Raw genomic sequence first — 14,878 nt, 5'->3', positions numbered from 1 at the left:
GCCCTACACAGACATCCCAAAGTACGGAAAGTCACGCTATGAAAAGCCAGTGTCCACGAAGGAGACAGAGGAACCCTGCAACTTTATTTGAATAAAGGGAGAGAGTCCACTGGGGCACACACCTGCGGGGTTTTTTCTGTCGAGGTTTCGGAGGGTGCAGCCTCCTTTTATCCCAAACTCCCGGCTGCACGTTGCTCTCTTCCTTTCCCTGTTGCTGAGGTACCAGGAAGGTGCAGCCTTCCCGAACCGCCTACCCCATATTCTCCCTTAAACATGTCAGTTTTCCCCCAAAGTTCAGAAGTTCAGGCTTGTGCAGACCCTTGTCTAAGCTGTCTGGGCTCTGTAAGGAGCCTGCTGCTTGAAGTTGGTAGAGACATTAAGACCCATTTCAAAGATGTTAACACTCATACCCTCACCTATGGAATTGTTTGTAAAGATATTAGCACACATCTTTCCTATCGCCAACAATTCCCACTGGGCATCCCTGGCAGCGCTGTCCCAATGCTCCTGGAGCTCTGGCAGCCTCAGGGCCGTGCCCATTCCCTGGGGAGCCTGGGCAGTGCCCAGCACCCTCTGGGGAAGAGCCTTCCCTGATATCCAAACTGACCCTGCCCTGGCCCAGCTCCAGTCATTCTCTGTGTCCTGTGGTGTTTATCCAACTGGGCTGGGCACTTTGTCCAGAAAGATCTGGGGAGAGACAGAGCTGAAATGTCTCAAACTTCAAGAAAGATGTTAAGGGTCTGGAGCCCCAGGAGCGGCTGAGGGAGCTGGAAAGGGGCTCAGCCTGGAGCAAAGGAGGCTCAGGGGGGACCTTGTGGCTCTGCACAAGTCCCTGACAGGAGGGGGCAGCCGGGGGGGTCGGGCTCTGCTGCCAGGGAACAGGGACAGGAGAGAGGGAACGGCCTCAGGCTGGGCCAGGGGAGGCTCAGGGTGGGCATCAGCAGGAATTTCCCCATGGAAAGGGAGCTCAGGCCTTGGTAGGGGCTGCCCAGGGAGGTTTGGAGTGCCCATGCCTGGAGGTTTCCAAGGAAGAGCTGGACATGGCACTCAGGGCTCTGGGCTGGGGACAAGGTGGGGATGGGGCAGAGCTTGGACTCGATGGTCTTGGGGTCTTTTCCAAGCTCAGTGATTCTGGGATTCTGGGAAAACTTTACTGAGATCCAAAGTGATTTTTTCTGGCTTCCCTGGATCAGCTCAGGGGTACTTTGTGGTACAAGGTAAAGAGGTTTGGCAATCAGGATGTTCTCTGGTGATCCCGTGGCTGCAGCCTCCTCAATAACTCCCAGAGGAATCTATTCCAAGATTGTGCAGGGCACCAAAGGGATACCAACAGGCCTGGAGCTTGCAGGTTGTGCTTTTGGCCCGTCTTGAAAACTGGGACAACTTTTGCCTGCTGCCAATTGATTTTGGTTGGAAAAGCCTCCGTGACCATCGAGTTTCCCCAGCGCTGCCAAGGCCACCACTGCCCATGTCCCCAAGTGCCACATCCACACAGCTTTGAAATCCCTCCAGGGATGGGGACTCCACCCTGCCCTGGGCAGCTGTGCCAGTGCTTTCCAGGAGGAATTTCCCCAATATCCAACCTGAGCCGTTCCCTCTCTCCTGTCCCTGTTCCCTGGCAGCAGAGCCCGACCCCCCCGGCTGCCCCCTCCTGTCAGGGACTTGTGCAGAGCCACAAGGTCCCCCCTGAGCCTCCTTTGCTCCAGCCTGAGCCCCTTTCCCAGCTCCCTCAGCCACTCCTGGGGCTCCAGCCCCTTCCCAGCTCCCTTCCCTGCCCTGGACACGCCCCAGCCCCTCTCTCTCCATGCAGGTCCCAGCCACACTCCAGACGTGCCCCAAGCCATGACCACATCGATCCCAAAATAGTTCCAGGGCTCCTCGTCCGAAGTGACGGCCTGGCTATAAATACACCTCGCTCTGGTGTGTAAGGCCGTGCTGCTTTAGCAGCTCCCTTGGACAAGGTGTGATCCCATCGGCAGGGAATGTCTCCCAGGACCCAAATCCTGGTTTACGGGCTCCAAGCAGCGTCAGGCTCTATTTAACCCGCGCTGCCTCCGCACCGTGACACATCAGCCGACGCCACAGGCTGAGGTCAGCGCCGATCCCGCTGGATGATCCCTGCGGAGACACACGCGGCCACGTCTGCCCAACTCCCCGCAGAGTCACTGAGGAGAAACCGGCGCTTCCAGGGCCGTGATTCATCCCATCCTGCAGAAATGCCTAAATTAGGGCAGCAGGAGCATCCTGGGGCTGCAGCTCTCCCACTCCAAGGGAGCTGTGCCGGGGCAGAGGCTCCCAGCAGATATTTACAGTCAATGAGATAATTCCCACCCTCGGCCTCGCTGGGAGCCGTGCCAGAACTGACACTCGGACACAGCCCCGCAGTGAAGTCACGGGCTGAAAAAGCTCAGCCCAGAATTCCTTGGAAAACCTCCCACTGCGTTTTTCCCCTCGTTAATCTCCCTTGGTGCTGGAATTGCATGGTTTTGAGGGAAAAATGACCCCAGATATGGGGAACAGGCACTGAAAGCATGAGGTTTTGATCTTATTAATAAAATGAGTCTCAGCAGGGTTGAGATGGTTTTTTGAACAAAAGGTGGCTCAGGAAGGTTGAAATGTTTCACTTTTTATTAAAATGTGAGTTAAGAGGGTTTAGATGGGTTTTTAAAATAAAAAAATGGTTTGAGGGTCATTGAGTTTTGGGTTTTTTTTAAATAAAAATGCTTGGGAGGTTGAAATGTGAGGGGTCTTTTTGAATAAAAGATGGTTTGGAGTTGGGCTTCTTTGTGGTTTTTAGATTTTAATGTTTGTGGTTGTGAGCTTATCTTTACACCGGTGGAGAAAAGTCTGGATAACTCCAGACTTCTTCCTTTCTAAGGAATCCCAGAGAATCCTCAGCTGGAAGGGCCCCTGAGGCTCATCTCATGTGAAACAGGAAATAAGAGCTCCAAGGAAAACCAGGAGCAGCCTGGCTTGCCCCAGGTCCTGCCCATGCCAGCGGCTCCAGCCTGGGACCTGCTCCCCTTCCCAGGAGGCTGGGAATCCTCCCGGGCACAGGGGGATCTGGACCTGAAGGGATCCCGTGCGTGGATCTACAGGACACGGAGCGATCCCAGCGGAGGCCTCGGAGGGTAATGGAGCAAAGGCTGGATCCTGGGAGCGGGCCCTGCTCCCCCTCTGCAGGGGTGGGAACTCATCCCAGGCACGGAGGGACCCGGACACAGAGGAATCCCACATTGACAGGACACGGAGGGCTCGGGGAGCGACAGGCTTGGGAGGCTCCGGGGTGGACACTCATGCTCAATCCCAGGGACATGAAGCAGCTCCCGGCCCGGAGTCCTGGGCATGGTCCAACAATGCCGACCAAAACCTGGAGGGGTTTTTCCTGAGGGGAATTTGAGGCTCTTTCTGTGTTATTCCCCTTTTGGAGGAGCTGAAGGACCTCCGAACTCCCTCATGAACCCCCTTTTCTCCACGTCTCAGACCATTCCCATTGTTTCTTTTTTCAGTTCTTGCAGTTTCTCAGTCTTTCGAAGCCATTGACACATTGCAGCTGGATCCTCTTCTCTCCCAGTACTTCGCATAAGGCAAAACCCACTCCCAATCCCCCTTTTCTTCCTGACCTCATCAGTCCCACTGGTTTTGCCCAAACTGTGAAGATTTAGGGGTTTCTCTGCTCAGACAGCACTGACAGACAACATTTCCCTTCCCCAATGGTCTTGTCCCACTCCCAACTGTCAGTGAGACCAGCTACCAAACTGGGTAAAAATTCTGATTTTCACACACTTCCCAGCTGGATATTTATTAATGGGACCTTCAGACACTTCCAAGTCCCAGAATTTAGGAAAGCATGTTATTTATTAACCAGCTTTTTGGCTGCAGCCGTGTTTGCCTCATTGTCACACACCCTGGCCAGCAAAGCTCCAGGGAGGATGGCCTCGGGATTTGGGCAAAAGAGAGGGAATTTTATTGGTCTGTGGATGTTATTGATCCCCTCCCGCCCACTGCAGGGCCCCAGACACAGATTCCACGCTGGCTTTGCCTCTGTGAATTCCCAGAGAAACTTCTGCAGGAAGATCTGGGGTGGTCTGGGAAGAGACAAAACCCAAGGGATATGAGAACAGCCCCTGAAGGTCCCAGACCATCCTCTGTGAGGAGAGGACGGAAAACCTGTGCTTGAAATGTGGGAAAAAGAGGATATATGGAAATGTTTTAGAAATCCAGGAGCAGGGCAGAGCCATCCGGGCACGTCTGGGTGGAGGATGAGGGTGTGGATAGTCTGAGTCCAGCACGTGGACCTGCAGTGGGGGAATTTGGGTGGGAAGGATGGAGAACCAGGGACAGAGAACCTGGGATGCAGAACCTCCATCAGGAGGCCGCTTGGGAGGTGCCTCCCAATAGGAAAGGCTGACTCATGCTCTGCTTCGGTTTACCTCAGCCCATGGGAAGGAAGATGGTGTCAAGAAACCAGACCATGAGCCTTTCCCGGCTTCTTCCAATGGCTCATTCCCAGTCCATCCCAATGCTCTTGTGCCTTGTGACCCTCTGTGGGACCCGCTGGGGGCACAGGCAGGGCATTCCCTCACAGCCCCAGTCCCACAGCTGCAGCCCAGAGCGGAGCCCCGCGGCAGGGCTGGGCCCAATCCCATAAAACCCGGAGCCAGGCCCTGGACCCCGCCTGGTGCTGCCTGTGCACTGGTCCCTGGGCTGGCACCGCCGTGGCCCTTCGGGGACGGGCAGCGCCTCTGAACGGCCTCACGCTCCACCAGCGGGGCCGGGCCGTCACCGGGAAAAGCCCAAACGCCGCTGCCAAATCCAAGCGGAACAAACCCGGCCGGGCTCGGGTGGCTGTGGATGCCCCCGCGCTGGTTTGGAGGGGTGGCGTGAGGGAGGAGGAGAATCCCAAGGCCAGGGGAGTTCAGGAGCAAGGCGGCTGTGGGAGGATGGATGAGCCGAGGAATGCCCCGGCTAATCCTGCTGCCCGCCGCCGGCTATTTAGGGAAGAACCAAGGAGACCGCGCTCAGCTCCTGGCTCCCCTCCCGGTCCAGCTGGCTGAATCCCGCCCCGACACCCCCTCCTCCCTCTGCTCCGGGCCAGCCCTCGGCTCCGCTCCCCCGGAGCGGGCTGGGGACCACGGTGGCTCCGTCCCGCGGGCACGGCGCCCTCGGCACGGCTGGAACGGCCCTCGAGGGCCCGGAGAGGCGAATCGCCGCTCCTCGGGCCGCCCCGCGTGTGCCGGGGCCGCGGGAGCCGGGGATGAGCCCTGCGAGCCGTGATCTCAGGGAGCAGCAATGCGAGGGCGCTGCCAGCCCGGCTGCCGGCAGCGCCAGCCCAGAAATGTCCTTGTCCCAGCACGGCGCTGTCCCCGGCGCTGCCAGCGCACGGGTCACCCACCATTGTCCTGCCAGCCCCGGGACACCACCACCGGCCCCGGCCCCCATCAGCCCCGGGCGCGGGGGTACCCGGGCGGCGGCCGCGGCAGGAGCGGCTCCGGCCACGCTCGGGTGTATTTTGAAGAAGAAAAGAGGTTTTTGCACCTGCTGAGTTGGCGGCCCAGACCTCCCGCTCCCCCCTTTGCGCCCCAAAATCCCGTGGGTTTCTGCACCTCCGAGCCCTCACTGCCAGGACACACTCGCGTTGGAGCTACAACACGAATTCCAAGCGGCTGTCCCGCCGCGGTTTGGAACTGCCGGGATCCCGCGGCGGGATGGGGCTGCGGGGGAGGCGGCAGCTCCCAGCTCCGGGGTGCCGCCAGAGAGGGCTCCGGGGGTTTCCTCCGCCCTCCTCTCCCGCTGGAGGATGACGGATGGAGGTCAAAGATGACGCCATCAGCCTCTCCTCATCCTGGGCGTTGAATTTTCCCAGCTCTCTCCATCTGCCGGACCTTTGATTGGGAGAGCTTCAGCCAAAAAGGAGAAACTGAACCATGGAATTCCTGGTTCCGGAGCAGCAGAATTTAATTAAAACCACTTAAATCATTAAAGTGATTTGCCAACTAAATCAACACAATGAGAAACCTCCCATCAATTCTGCCCCTCCCTCGGGTTTGTTTCCTCAGGAAAAGGTCATGGGAGCAGTGGCCGGGCCGGGCCTGCACCCCAGCAAGGGTGGAAGTACCCAGGGACAACCGTGTGTCCCCAATGTCCTGTGGTGCTCCAGGACCCTGCGTGTGGCTGTCCTGGCACGGTGCCTTTGCTGCAGGATGTCCTGGATTCAGTCCCTGTGACCGGGTCCTGTTTGTGTCCATGTGCGGCCCTGCCTGTCCCAGAGCACCAGGCTGCTTCCTGCTGCCTGGCAGGTTTCAAAGCTCATCCTGCGCTGCCCTTGGTCACCCGACCCCAGAGAACTCCTCTTTGCTGGCTCCCAGCTCCCTGCCCCTCAGCGCCCAAGGGAACATCCCGTCACGGCTCCATGAACTCAGCACCCCCCAAATAGCCCGGCGAGCCTGGCCCCCAGCAGGAGTGCTCCGGCCCCGGCTCTGGCCGGCGGATGATCTTACAGCCTGGGAAGCTCCAAACATGCTGCTCCTGCCCATAAAAAGCAAAGGGCTTTGGGCATGGAATCATCGGGAACACAGGGATTGCGCCAGCCAGGGGAAGTGTTCCCGGGAGGCAGCGCTGTTGGAGAGGCAAAAGGGCAGAGGGAGCTGGGGCTGGGGGTGGGGGTAGCCCCAAAACACGGCTCAGTCCTGGCCCTGACCCCTCCAAGGGTTTGTAAAACACACCCAGAGCTTTGCTGCCGCCATTCGGCTCTGTGGCCACCTCATCCCGATGGGAATATGTGACCCAAGTTATGACAGCTGGTGGGTGGTCAGTAGCTCTGACTGAGGAGGCTGTGACCGGTCTGGAGAGATGGTCCCGAAAGGAATCGCCTTCCCGAGGCCCGGTGTCTGCCCTCAGCTGCTGGCAGGAGGGCCCGTGCAGAGACTGTCAGCTCTTTAGTGATATCAGCTCGTGATTCCAGCTCCGCTCTGCAGGGCTGCCTCCAGGCCAGACCAGAGAGAGACGAGAGGCCCGTGTAGGTGTTCCGCACGAGGCAGCTTTATTGGTCTGGCGAAGGAGAGACAGGGACAGGCATCTCTCTGCCCTCGCAGGGGTAGAGGGCTGGCTTTATAGGGATGCAGGGGGTGGGTGTCAGAGGGTACAGGCCAATGGGTTACAAAGGATCTGCATGGGGTCTCCCAGAGGATTCTGGCTCTGTCTTCTCGCCGTAGCTGAAAAGTGGCTCCCTTTCCAGGGAGTCTTGCTGGGAGATTGAGCACTCTCCTTATCTCAGCAGATGTCCCTCCAGGGCAGGGTGGGCATACCCCACACCAAATCATGCACCAGAAGCAGTTGTTAGGAACACAGAAGTGGTTATTCTGTTGTATTGTAATCCCTATTTTTCGATTGCCCCCAAATCCCAGTCTATCCCATTCCACCAGCTATGGAGACCATTCCAGAGTGCTGGGGAGCTGGCAGAAGCCGTCCCCTCCCGGCAGTGCTTGAGGCTCTGGGCACCACCCCAGCAGCGGAGCCCGCCTGGCTGCAAGAGACCACACAGGGAAGTCCTCTCAATGAGAAGCCAAGTTTTCCAGGCAGGAAGAGGAAAAACACCCCACTGGAGCAATGGTCCAATGGATAAAATTGGAATTTAATTAAGTTAAGGAGATGTTTGCAAAACTAGAAGATCCAAACCCCCCTCCCAGCAACACCATGTGCTGCCCCCTGCCCGGACACGTGTGGAGACAACGGTCCCTCCGGAGCCCCCTGGGCCGCTTCTGCAGCTCCCAGGAATTCATCTTCCTGATCTTCTTTGGCCACCCACAGCCTGTGCTCATCCACCACCGTCCCCAGGGCCAGCCCGCAGGTCTGGGCGCAGGCGGATTTCCACCAGCCGGACAGCGCGGAGCAGCACGGCCAGCTGGGAGCACACCCGGGCCACCACGTCCAGGACAGGATCCGTCAGGTCCCGGACGCCACCCAGCACCTTCAGCAGGAAGAGCAGGAGTGGCTGCAGGAGGCTGTGAAACGCCGCCGCCAGCAAGGGCTTCAGGACATGGTCGCCAATGGCTGTCAGGACACCGACCACCAGCGCCTGGATTTGGGATGAAATCCTGAGTTTGAGGGATATTTGCCAGGAGTCACCAAAAATGGGCTGAGGCACAAAAATTCCACTACGGGAGGGGAAATGTGCGACAGTGGGAAATGGAAGTTCCTTCTCCCAATACTGAAGGACTCTGACATCCTCAGCAGCTGCTCCGGCCGTGGCTCTGCGGGAACAGGGCGGCTCACCTGGACCACGGCCTCGCCAAGGAAGCGGATCAGCTCCACGAGGAAGAGGCTGAACACGCTGACCAGGCACCGCGGGATGGCAAAGAATTCCCGCAGCTTCTGCTGAATCGTCCACTCGGAGCTGCCGTGGAGTAAAAGGAATGTCAGACCAGAGAGCTGACCCGCTGAGGGGATGGATCTCCATCCCAGGGCGGAGCCGGCACCCCAGGCAGTTCCTTGGCAGCACATCCCAGCTCCACAGCCACCAAATTAGGGATGAGAAAGCGCTGGAGGCGTGTCTCCACATGCTCTCCCTGTACGGCCCAAACCCGCCTGAAGTAGCCCCAAAACCCAGTCCATCGGGATGGGACCCAGAGCAGCGGCTGGCCGGGAGCCCGGGAAGCAACAGCCCAGTTCCAGGGAATCCCGTCCAACACCAGCCGGGAGCGGCTCCGGTGTGGGCAGTGCTGAGGCTCCCTCTCATGGCCACCACCACGAGGTGATCCGGGAGATCTACTCCGGTTTCTCTTTCCAGAAAAATACCAAGTGAAGAGGGGGAATTGTGCCCGGCTGGGAGGAAACTCCAGCCCACCGGAGCACCAGCGTGCCCGGGAATGCGACAGCAGCAGTGCCGGTTCGGGGGAGAAGGAGCGACCGCAGGATAATCCAAACCCTGAGGTTTTCCCCCATTTTGTCCGCATGACCAAACTTCCCATTTCCCAGAACCCCAGCCAAGATGCTCGATGCTGGCGCTCTCCCACCCAGGATCCCACTCTGGAGAAACCCCCAGTGAGGCCTGAGCAGATACCAGGGTGGGATCCCTGGGGAAATATCCTTTCAGCATCCCACTCTGGAGAAACCCCCAGTGAGGCCTGAGCAGATACCAGGGTGGGATCCCTGGGGAAATATCCTTTCAGCATCCCATAACTGGTGGTTTTGGTGCCGTTGCCCATCTGGGATCAGGCCCTGGCCTGCAGCCAGACTTCACACAGGCTGCAGCTGTCCCTTGGGATCAACTGGGATCCTGGGAACAGGATGGACAGGCAAGTGCAGGCAAAGTGGTGGGATAAGCTGCAGAGAAGTGATCCAGCTGGGAATCCACCGGGATCTGCTCCTCTCCGCCAGGGATCCACTGGGCTCTGCTCCTACCCCCCCATTCACAGGGATCTGAGTCTCTTTCCCTGGGAATCCACCGGGATCTGATCTTCTCTTCTCCCAGGAATCCACTGGGATCTGCTCCCCACCACCACCCTGAATACAGTGGGATCTGCTGCTCTCTCCTAATAATCCCCCCGGCACCTGCGCTCCTGCGAGAAAGCCCCGATCCCGTTCCCAGCGGTAGCACAGGGATCGGGGCAAAAAATAACATTAAAACCCTGAAATCCGCAAGTTAAATGAGGCGAGACTGCCCCAAACCCGTCGGGACCCCCGAGTCCCCTCCGTCCCCCCGGGGACAAACCCGCACCCCCGGCCCCCGCGCGGCAGCAGTTACGGGTCCCCTTCCCCGGCGGGCCCTACGGCAGGGAGGGGTCCCGATACCTCCTTCGGTTCTTCCTCCCGGGGCGGGGCGGGGGCACCGGGGGGGCGCGGGGGGCACCGGGGGGTCCCGGCGTGCGGCGGGGCGCGCCCGGCGCCATGGAGCAGGCCCCGCCCCCGAGACAGGCCCCGCCCCGGTGCAGGCCCCGCCCACCGGGACAGGCCCCGCCCCCCACCCCCTCAAGCTCCGCCCCGCCCCTTCCAGTTGCTGCCTTGGTCACGCCCACCGCAGGCCGCGCCCCTTCGTTGACGGACAGCGGCCCCAGGGATGAATGACAGCGAGCGCGACCAATCAAAGCCCGCAGAGAGACTCCGCGGTTCCCGCCCACCGCGGAGATCCCCGCGCGTCACGTGGAGAGCGAGATGGGCACCGAGTATGCAAATATATGCAAAGTGTATGTTAATGAGGGGGTCTGCCAGCAGTGCGGGGCGACAGCCGGGGAGATGGGGCGGGATCCGGGAGGGCGACACGAGGGTGGGGACACGGGGAGGACACAGGGGAACAAGGGTGGGGGGGCGTGGGGGGGGGAACACGTGGGGGCCGCGGGGGGAGGGGGACACGGAAGGGCACGAGAGGGGTGACACGAGGTGGGGGGATCCTGTGGGGACACGGGGGGCCCCGGTCCACGCCCCAGGCGCGGCGGTCCCGGGGCGGTCCCGGCCGGTCTCGGCCCACGCCCACGCCCGGCCCCGAGTGCGGAAGCTCCGGGCGGCGGCCCCGGGACCGGCCCCGAGCGCAGGTGGGACCCGGGGCGCGGAGGAGTTCGCGGGTGGGTCCCCGTGGGAATGGGGGCCCGTGGGGTGTGTGCCCACGGGGAGGGGGGCATGGGAGCGGGCGCCGTGGCGGAGCGATGCTGAGGTGGCCGGGAAGAGCCTTGTGGACACGCGGGGACAGTGCCCTGTCCGTGAGTGGGGGCAGCAGCCCGGGCACCCGCGGGACTGGCCGGGCAGGGTGGCCGCGGCCGAGGACGTGCCCGTCCGTGCGACACGCGTGGGCGCTGCCCGGTGATGGGGGGACATGCGGGGACACCCGGCTCGAGGGGACCGGGGGTGGTCTCCCCTCGCGCGGCTTCTGTGACCCCGCATCCCTCGCGTGTCACCCCGTGTTCTGCTCTGGCTCTGTGTCTCCCGTCCCCCCTCACCCTGTGACCGTGTCCTCCCCATCCCGTGTCCCCTGTCTCCTCACGCCACCCCTCTGTCCCCCTTCCCTTCTCCGTGTCCCCTGTCTCTCCGTGTCCCGTCTCCCGTATGCTTCCCATGTCCCTCCGTGTCCTCGTGTCCTCACTGTGTCCTCCACGTCGCTACACGTGTCCCCTGTCCCCCTGTGTCCCCTGTCCCCCTGTGTCCCCTGTCCCCTGTGTACTCCCTTGTCCGCCCCGTGTCCCCGTGTCTCCCATCCTGTGTCCTCACTGTGTCCCTCACGTCCCCGTCCCCCATCCCGTGTCTTCTGTCCCATGTCCCCCCGTCTCCCTCACGTCCCACATCCCCTGTGTCCCACTGTCCCTCCTGTCCCTCGTGTCCTGTCCCCTTCTCAGCTCCACTTTTCTTTCCCTGAAGCCACCGCAGCTTCTGCTTTCGGGGTGTAGGTGACGCCCCCACCACCCACGGGGGAGACAGAGCCCGGGGGCGGCCTCACCCACCCTCCTGGCCCTGAAAGCGGAACCGGGGCCACGCACGGCCCTTCTGGGGGAGCCCCGGTTCCGCTTTCTGGACTGAGGGTGCCACGCGGGAGCGTGGGGTCACGAGGTGCCCGCTGGTGTCCCCAGGCCATGGACCCACCCCGGCGGGTGCGCCTCAAGCCCTGGCTGGTGGCCCAGGTGAGCAGCCGGCGCTTCCCGGGGCTCCGCTGGCTCGACCCTGAGCGCCGACGCTTCGTCATCCCCTGGGGACACGCCACCAGGAACCCCCCGGGGGGGCCCCAGGACCACGACACCATCTTCAAGGTGACACCGGGGGACTCGGGGTGGGAGCGACAATGGGGACGTGGGATGGGGGTGACAGGGTGATGGGGTGACAATGGGAACATGGGGTGGGTGACAAGAGGGACACTGGGTGGCACTGACAAGGATGATGGGGGGACATGGGATGGGTGGATGACAGTGGGGTGGTGTGGCGAGGGGGACCGGGGACGTGGGGGTGATGGGATGACGGGGCGCACAGGCGGGGGGTGCCGGGCGCTGACACCCCCGCAGGCGTGGGCGCAGGAGACGGGCCGGTTCCGGGCCGGGGACCCGCCGGACCCGCCGCGCTGGAAAGCCACGCTGCGCTGCGCCCTCAACAAGAGCCGCGAGTTCCGGCTGCTGCTGGACGGGCCCCGCGGCTCCCCGGCCCAGCCCTTCCGCGTGTACGAGCTCTGCGAGGAGCCCCCCGGGGGCGCAGGTACGGGGGGGCTCGGGGGAGGGCTTTGGGCACCCCCTAAGTCCCAGCACCCCACAAGGACATGACACCCCACGAGTGTCCCACACCCAAAAGCCCCAGCACCCCATGAGGTCCCAGCCCCCCAGCAGCCCCCCACACCCCCCAAGGACTCAGAGCCCCCCGAGACCTGGCCCCCCACAAGGGACCCGCCTCCCTGAGAAGCCTCAGTGCCCCATGAGTCCCCAGGACCCCTCAAGTCCCTCGGCACTTCCCAGCCCCTCTCTCCCTTGCAGAGGGGGGGGATGAGGATGACTATGGCTGCAGCGGGGAGGAAGACGTCAGCCAGGTATTGGGGGGGCTCAGGGTGGGGGGATTCCCAAACTGGGGACACCTCAGGGGGCCGGGGGTGTCCCTGTAACACCCACTGTGCCCTGCAGCTCCAGAAGATGACATCCCTGAGCATCGATGGTGAGTGGAGGGCATTGGGTGGGTCAGGGTGTCGGGGGGTTGGGCTGCACCCCCTGACCCCCCTCTCTGCTCCAGACACGCAGCACAGGGGGGACCTGCTGCCCCCCTACCCCTGGTCCAAGGAGGAGCCCCCCGCCTTTGCCAGCTGCTGCCCCTCGGGAAGGCCCTTTGGGCCTCCCCCCCCAGCGCTGCTGCAGGGGGAGGTGGGGGGCACCCATGGGGCCCCTGAGCTGCTCCCCAGTGCCCTCGCTGAGACGGGGCCCCCCCTGGGCCCCCCGGGGCCCTCGTCCTCCTGCCCGGTGGCACCGACAGAGCACCTGATCCCTGACCTGCTCGTCAGCCCCCACATGCTGCCACGTGAGGAGGGGGCTGGGGGTCTTGGGGGGGCTGGATAGGGTGGCTGGAAGGATGTGGTGGCCATGGGGTGATGGGACAGAGGTGGTCATGGGTGTGGGGTGGCCATGGGATGGCCGTGGGGTGGCTGGACTGGAGTGACCATGGGTGCAGAGTGGCTGTGGGATGGATGAGGGTGGCCAGCTGGAGTGACCCTGGGGTGCTCCCTGACCCCTGCTGACCCCCGTGGCCCCCGCAGTGACTGACCTGGAGCTGAAGTTCCAGTACCGGGGCCGCCAGGTCTGCGCCCTCACCGTGAGCAACCCCCACGGCTGCCGGCTGTTCCACAGCAGCCTGGAGCCCACGCGCGAGCAGGAGGAGCTCTTCGGGCCCCTGACGCTGGAGCAGGTGCCCTTCCCTGCTCCCGACACCATTCCCAACGAGAAGCAGCGCTTCTACACCCACCAGCTGCTGGATGTGCTGGACCGAGGGCTCATCCTGGAGCTCCAGGGCCAGGATCTCTTCGCCCTCCGGCTCTGCCAGTGCAAGGTCTTCTGGACGGGGCCCTGTGCTTCTCCCCAGCCCGGCCCCAACCCCATCCAGAGGGAGAGGAGGACCAAGCTCTTCAGCCTCGAGGGCTTCCTCAACGGTCAGAGGGCAATGGATTGGGATGGAGAGGTCAGCTGGGGCGGGGGGACCCCAGGCACTTGGGCACCTGGTGGCATGAGGGGGACAAAGGTGTAATGGGGACACCAGCTGGAATGGTGGGGACACCAGGTAGGATGGGGAGACAGCAGGTGGCACCTGGGAACCTGGTGGAACAGAGCTGGGATGGGGGTCACCAGCTGGCCCTGGGGTTGCCCTGGGTGGGGTGGTGGTGGCACGGGCAGGCACAGGTCCCTGCCCCTCACCTCGGCATTGGGCCCCGCAGGCCTCATCCAGTTCCAGAAAGGGCAGACCCCCACTCCGCCCCCCTTTGAGATCTTCCTCTGCTTTGGTGAGGAGTGGCCAGACCAGAAGCCCAAGGAGAAGAAGCTGATCACGGTGCAGGTGAGGGCCCAGGCCCGCGGCTGTCCCGGGGGACACGGGCGGGTGTCCCTGCCCGCGGTGACGCCCTGGGCTCCTGCAGGTGGTGCCGGTGGCGGCGCGGCTGCTGCTGGAGATGTTCTCCGGGGAGCTGTCCTGGTCGGCCGACAGCATCCCGCTGCAGATCTCCCACCCCGACCTCAAGGACAGGATGGTGGAGCAGTTCAAGGAGCTGCACCAGCTCTGGCAGAGCCACCAGCGGCTGCCGCCAGCGCAGCCCCCGCCCGGCCCCTCCGCGGGTGCCTGGGCGCTGCCCCCCGGCCCCCTGCCCCACTGACAGGGACACGGGGACAGCCCTGGCACTGCCAGCCAGGGTGAGTCACTCGTGGCCATCTCGGCTGGTGGAGCCGGGGCCACCCAGCACCGTCCTCATCCTGTCCCCATCCCCATCCCCGTCTCCCCAGAGCTGCCAGTGAACAGCACCCAGGGGGGCTCCGAGGGGGACCACCCACCCTGGGGCAGCTCTATCGGGGCCGAAGCAGCCGGACCCCCCTCGCTGGATTCCCCAAGGATAATCCCCCCGGGGTTTTGGGGGAAACAGCAAGAAGACAGGAGCTGGGGCCCCCTTGGACCTGGAGCTCCCAGGGATGGGGGGTACCCAGCGCTGGGGGGCACAAAGCAGCCCCAGCCCCGAGAGAAGAACCAGAGGGGGCTTGGGAGGTTTTAATTTATTTTTTCAGGTTTTTGTTGTTTTTTATTGTTCTCGAGATGGCTACACACCCCCAGAGGGAACCGCATGCGCCCGCCCGCCCTGCCCGCACTCGAGCCACCGCCTCCTACCCCAAAATCAAACCAAAGAAAACCCCAAAAAAAGGAAAAAAAAAAGAAAAAAAAACCCAAAGAA

The 14,878-nt window shown here is 62.4% G+C and overlaps 2 protein-coding genes across 2 annotated transcripts; one reads left to right on the top strand and one right to left on the bottom strand.

Annotated features, from left to right (window-relative positions):
* Nucleotides 1-7,612: 7,612 nt before the first annotated feature.
* Nucleotides 7,613-9,905, bottom strand: LOC309571891 (uncharacterized protein). The gene is made up of 3 exons (XM_082279775.1): nt 9,793-9,905; nt 8,275-8,395; nt 7,613-8,077 (listed from the first exon to the last, which is right to left on the bottom strand). The coding sequence occupies exons 1-3, from the start codon at nt 9,888-9,890 to the stop codon at nt 7,817-7,819; spliced, it is 480 nt and encodes a 159-aa protein (XP_082135901.1). The 5' UTR covers nt 9,891-9,905; the 3' UTR covers nt 7,613-7,816.
* Nucleotides 9,906-10,124: 219 nt separating this feature from the next.
* Nucleotides 10,125-14,809, top strand: IRF5 (interferon regulatory factor 5). Its single transcript, XM_082279597.1, has 9 exons — nt 10,125-10,184; nt 11,556-11,732; nt 11,982-12,168; nt 12,441-12,493; nt 12,585-12,615; nt 12,691-12,972; nt 13,208-13,597; nt 13,880-13,998; nt 14,078-14,809. Exons 1-9 carry the CDS (start codon nt 10,176-10,178, stop codon nt 14,309-14,311), a joined length of 1,482 nt encoding a protein of 493 aa, XP_082135723.1. The 5' UTR covers nt 10,125-10,175; the 3' UTR covers nt 14,312-14,809.
* Nucleotides 14,810-14,878: the final 69 nt, after the last annotated feature.

This window comes from Coloeus monedula (genome assembly GCF_965178545.1).
Source record: "Coloeus monedula genome assembly, chromosome: 4".
Classification (NCBI taxonomy): domain Eukaryota; kingdom Metazoa; phylum Chordata; class Aves; order Passeriformes; family Corvidae; genus Coloeus; species Coloeus monedula.
The sequence above is the reverse complement of the archived record's forward strand: the minus strand, read 5'-3'. Positions and strand labels throughout refer to the sequence as shown.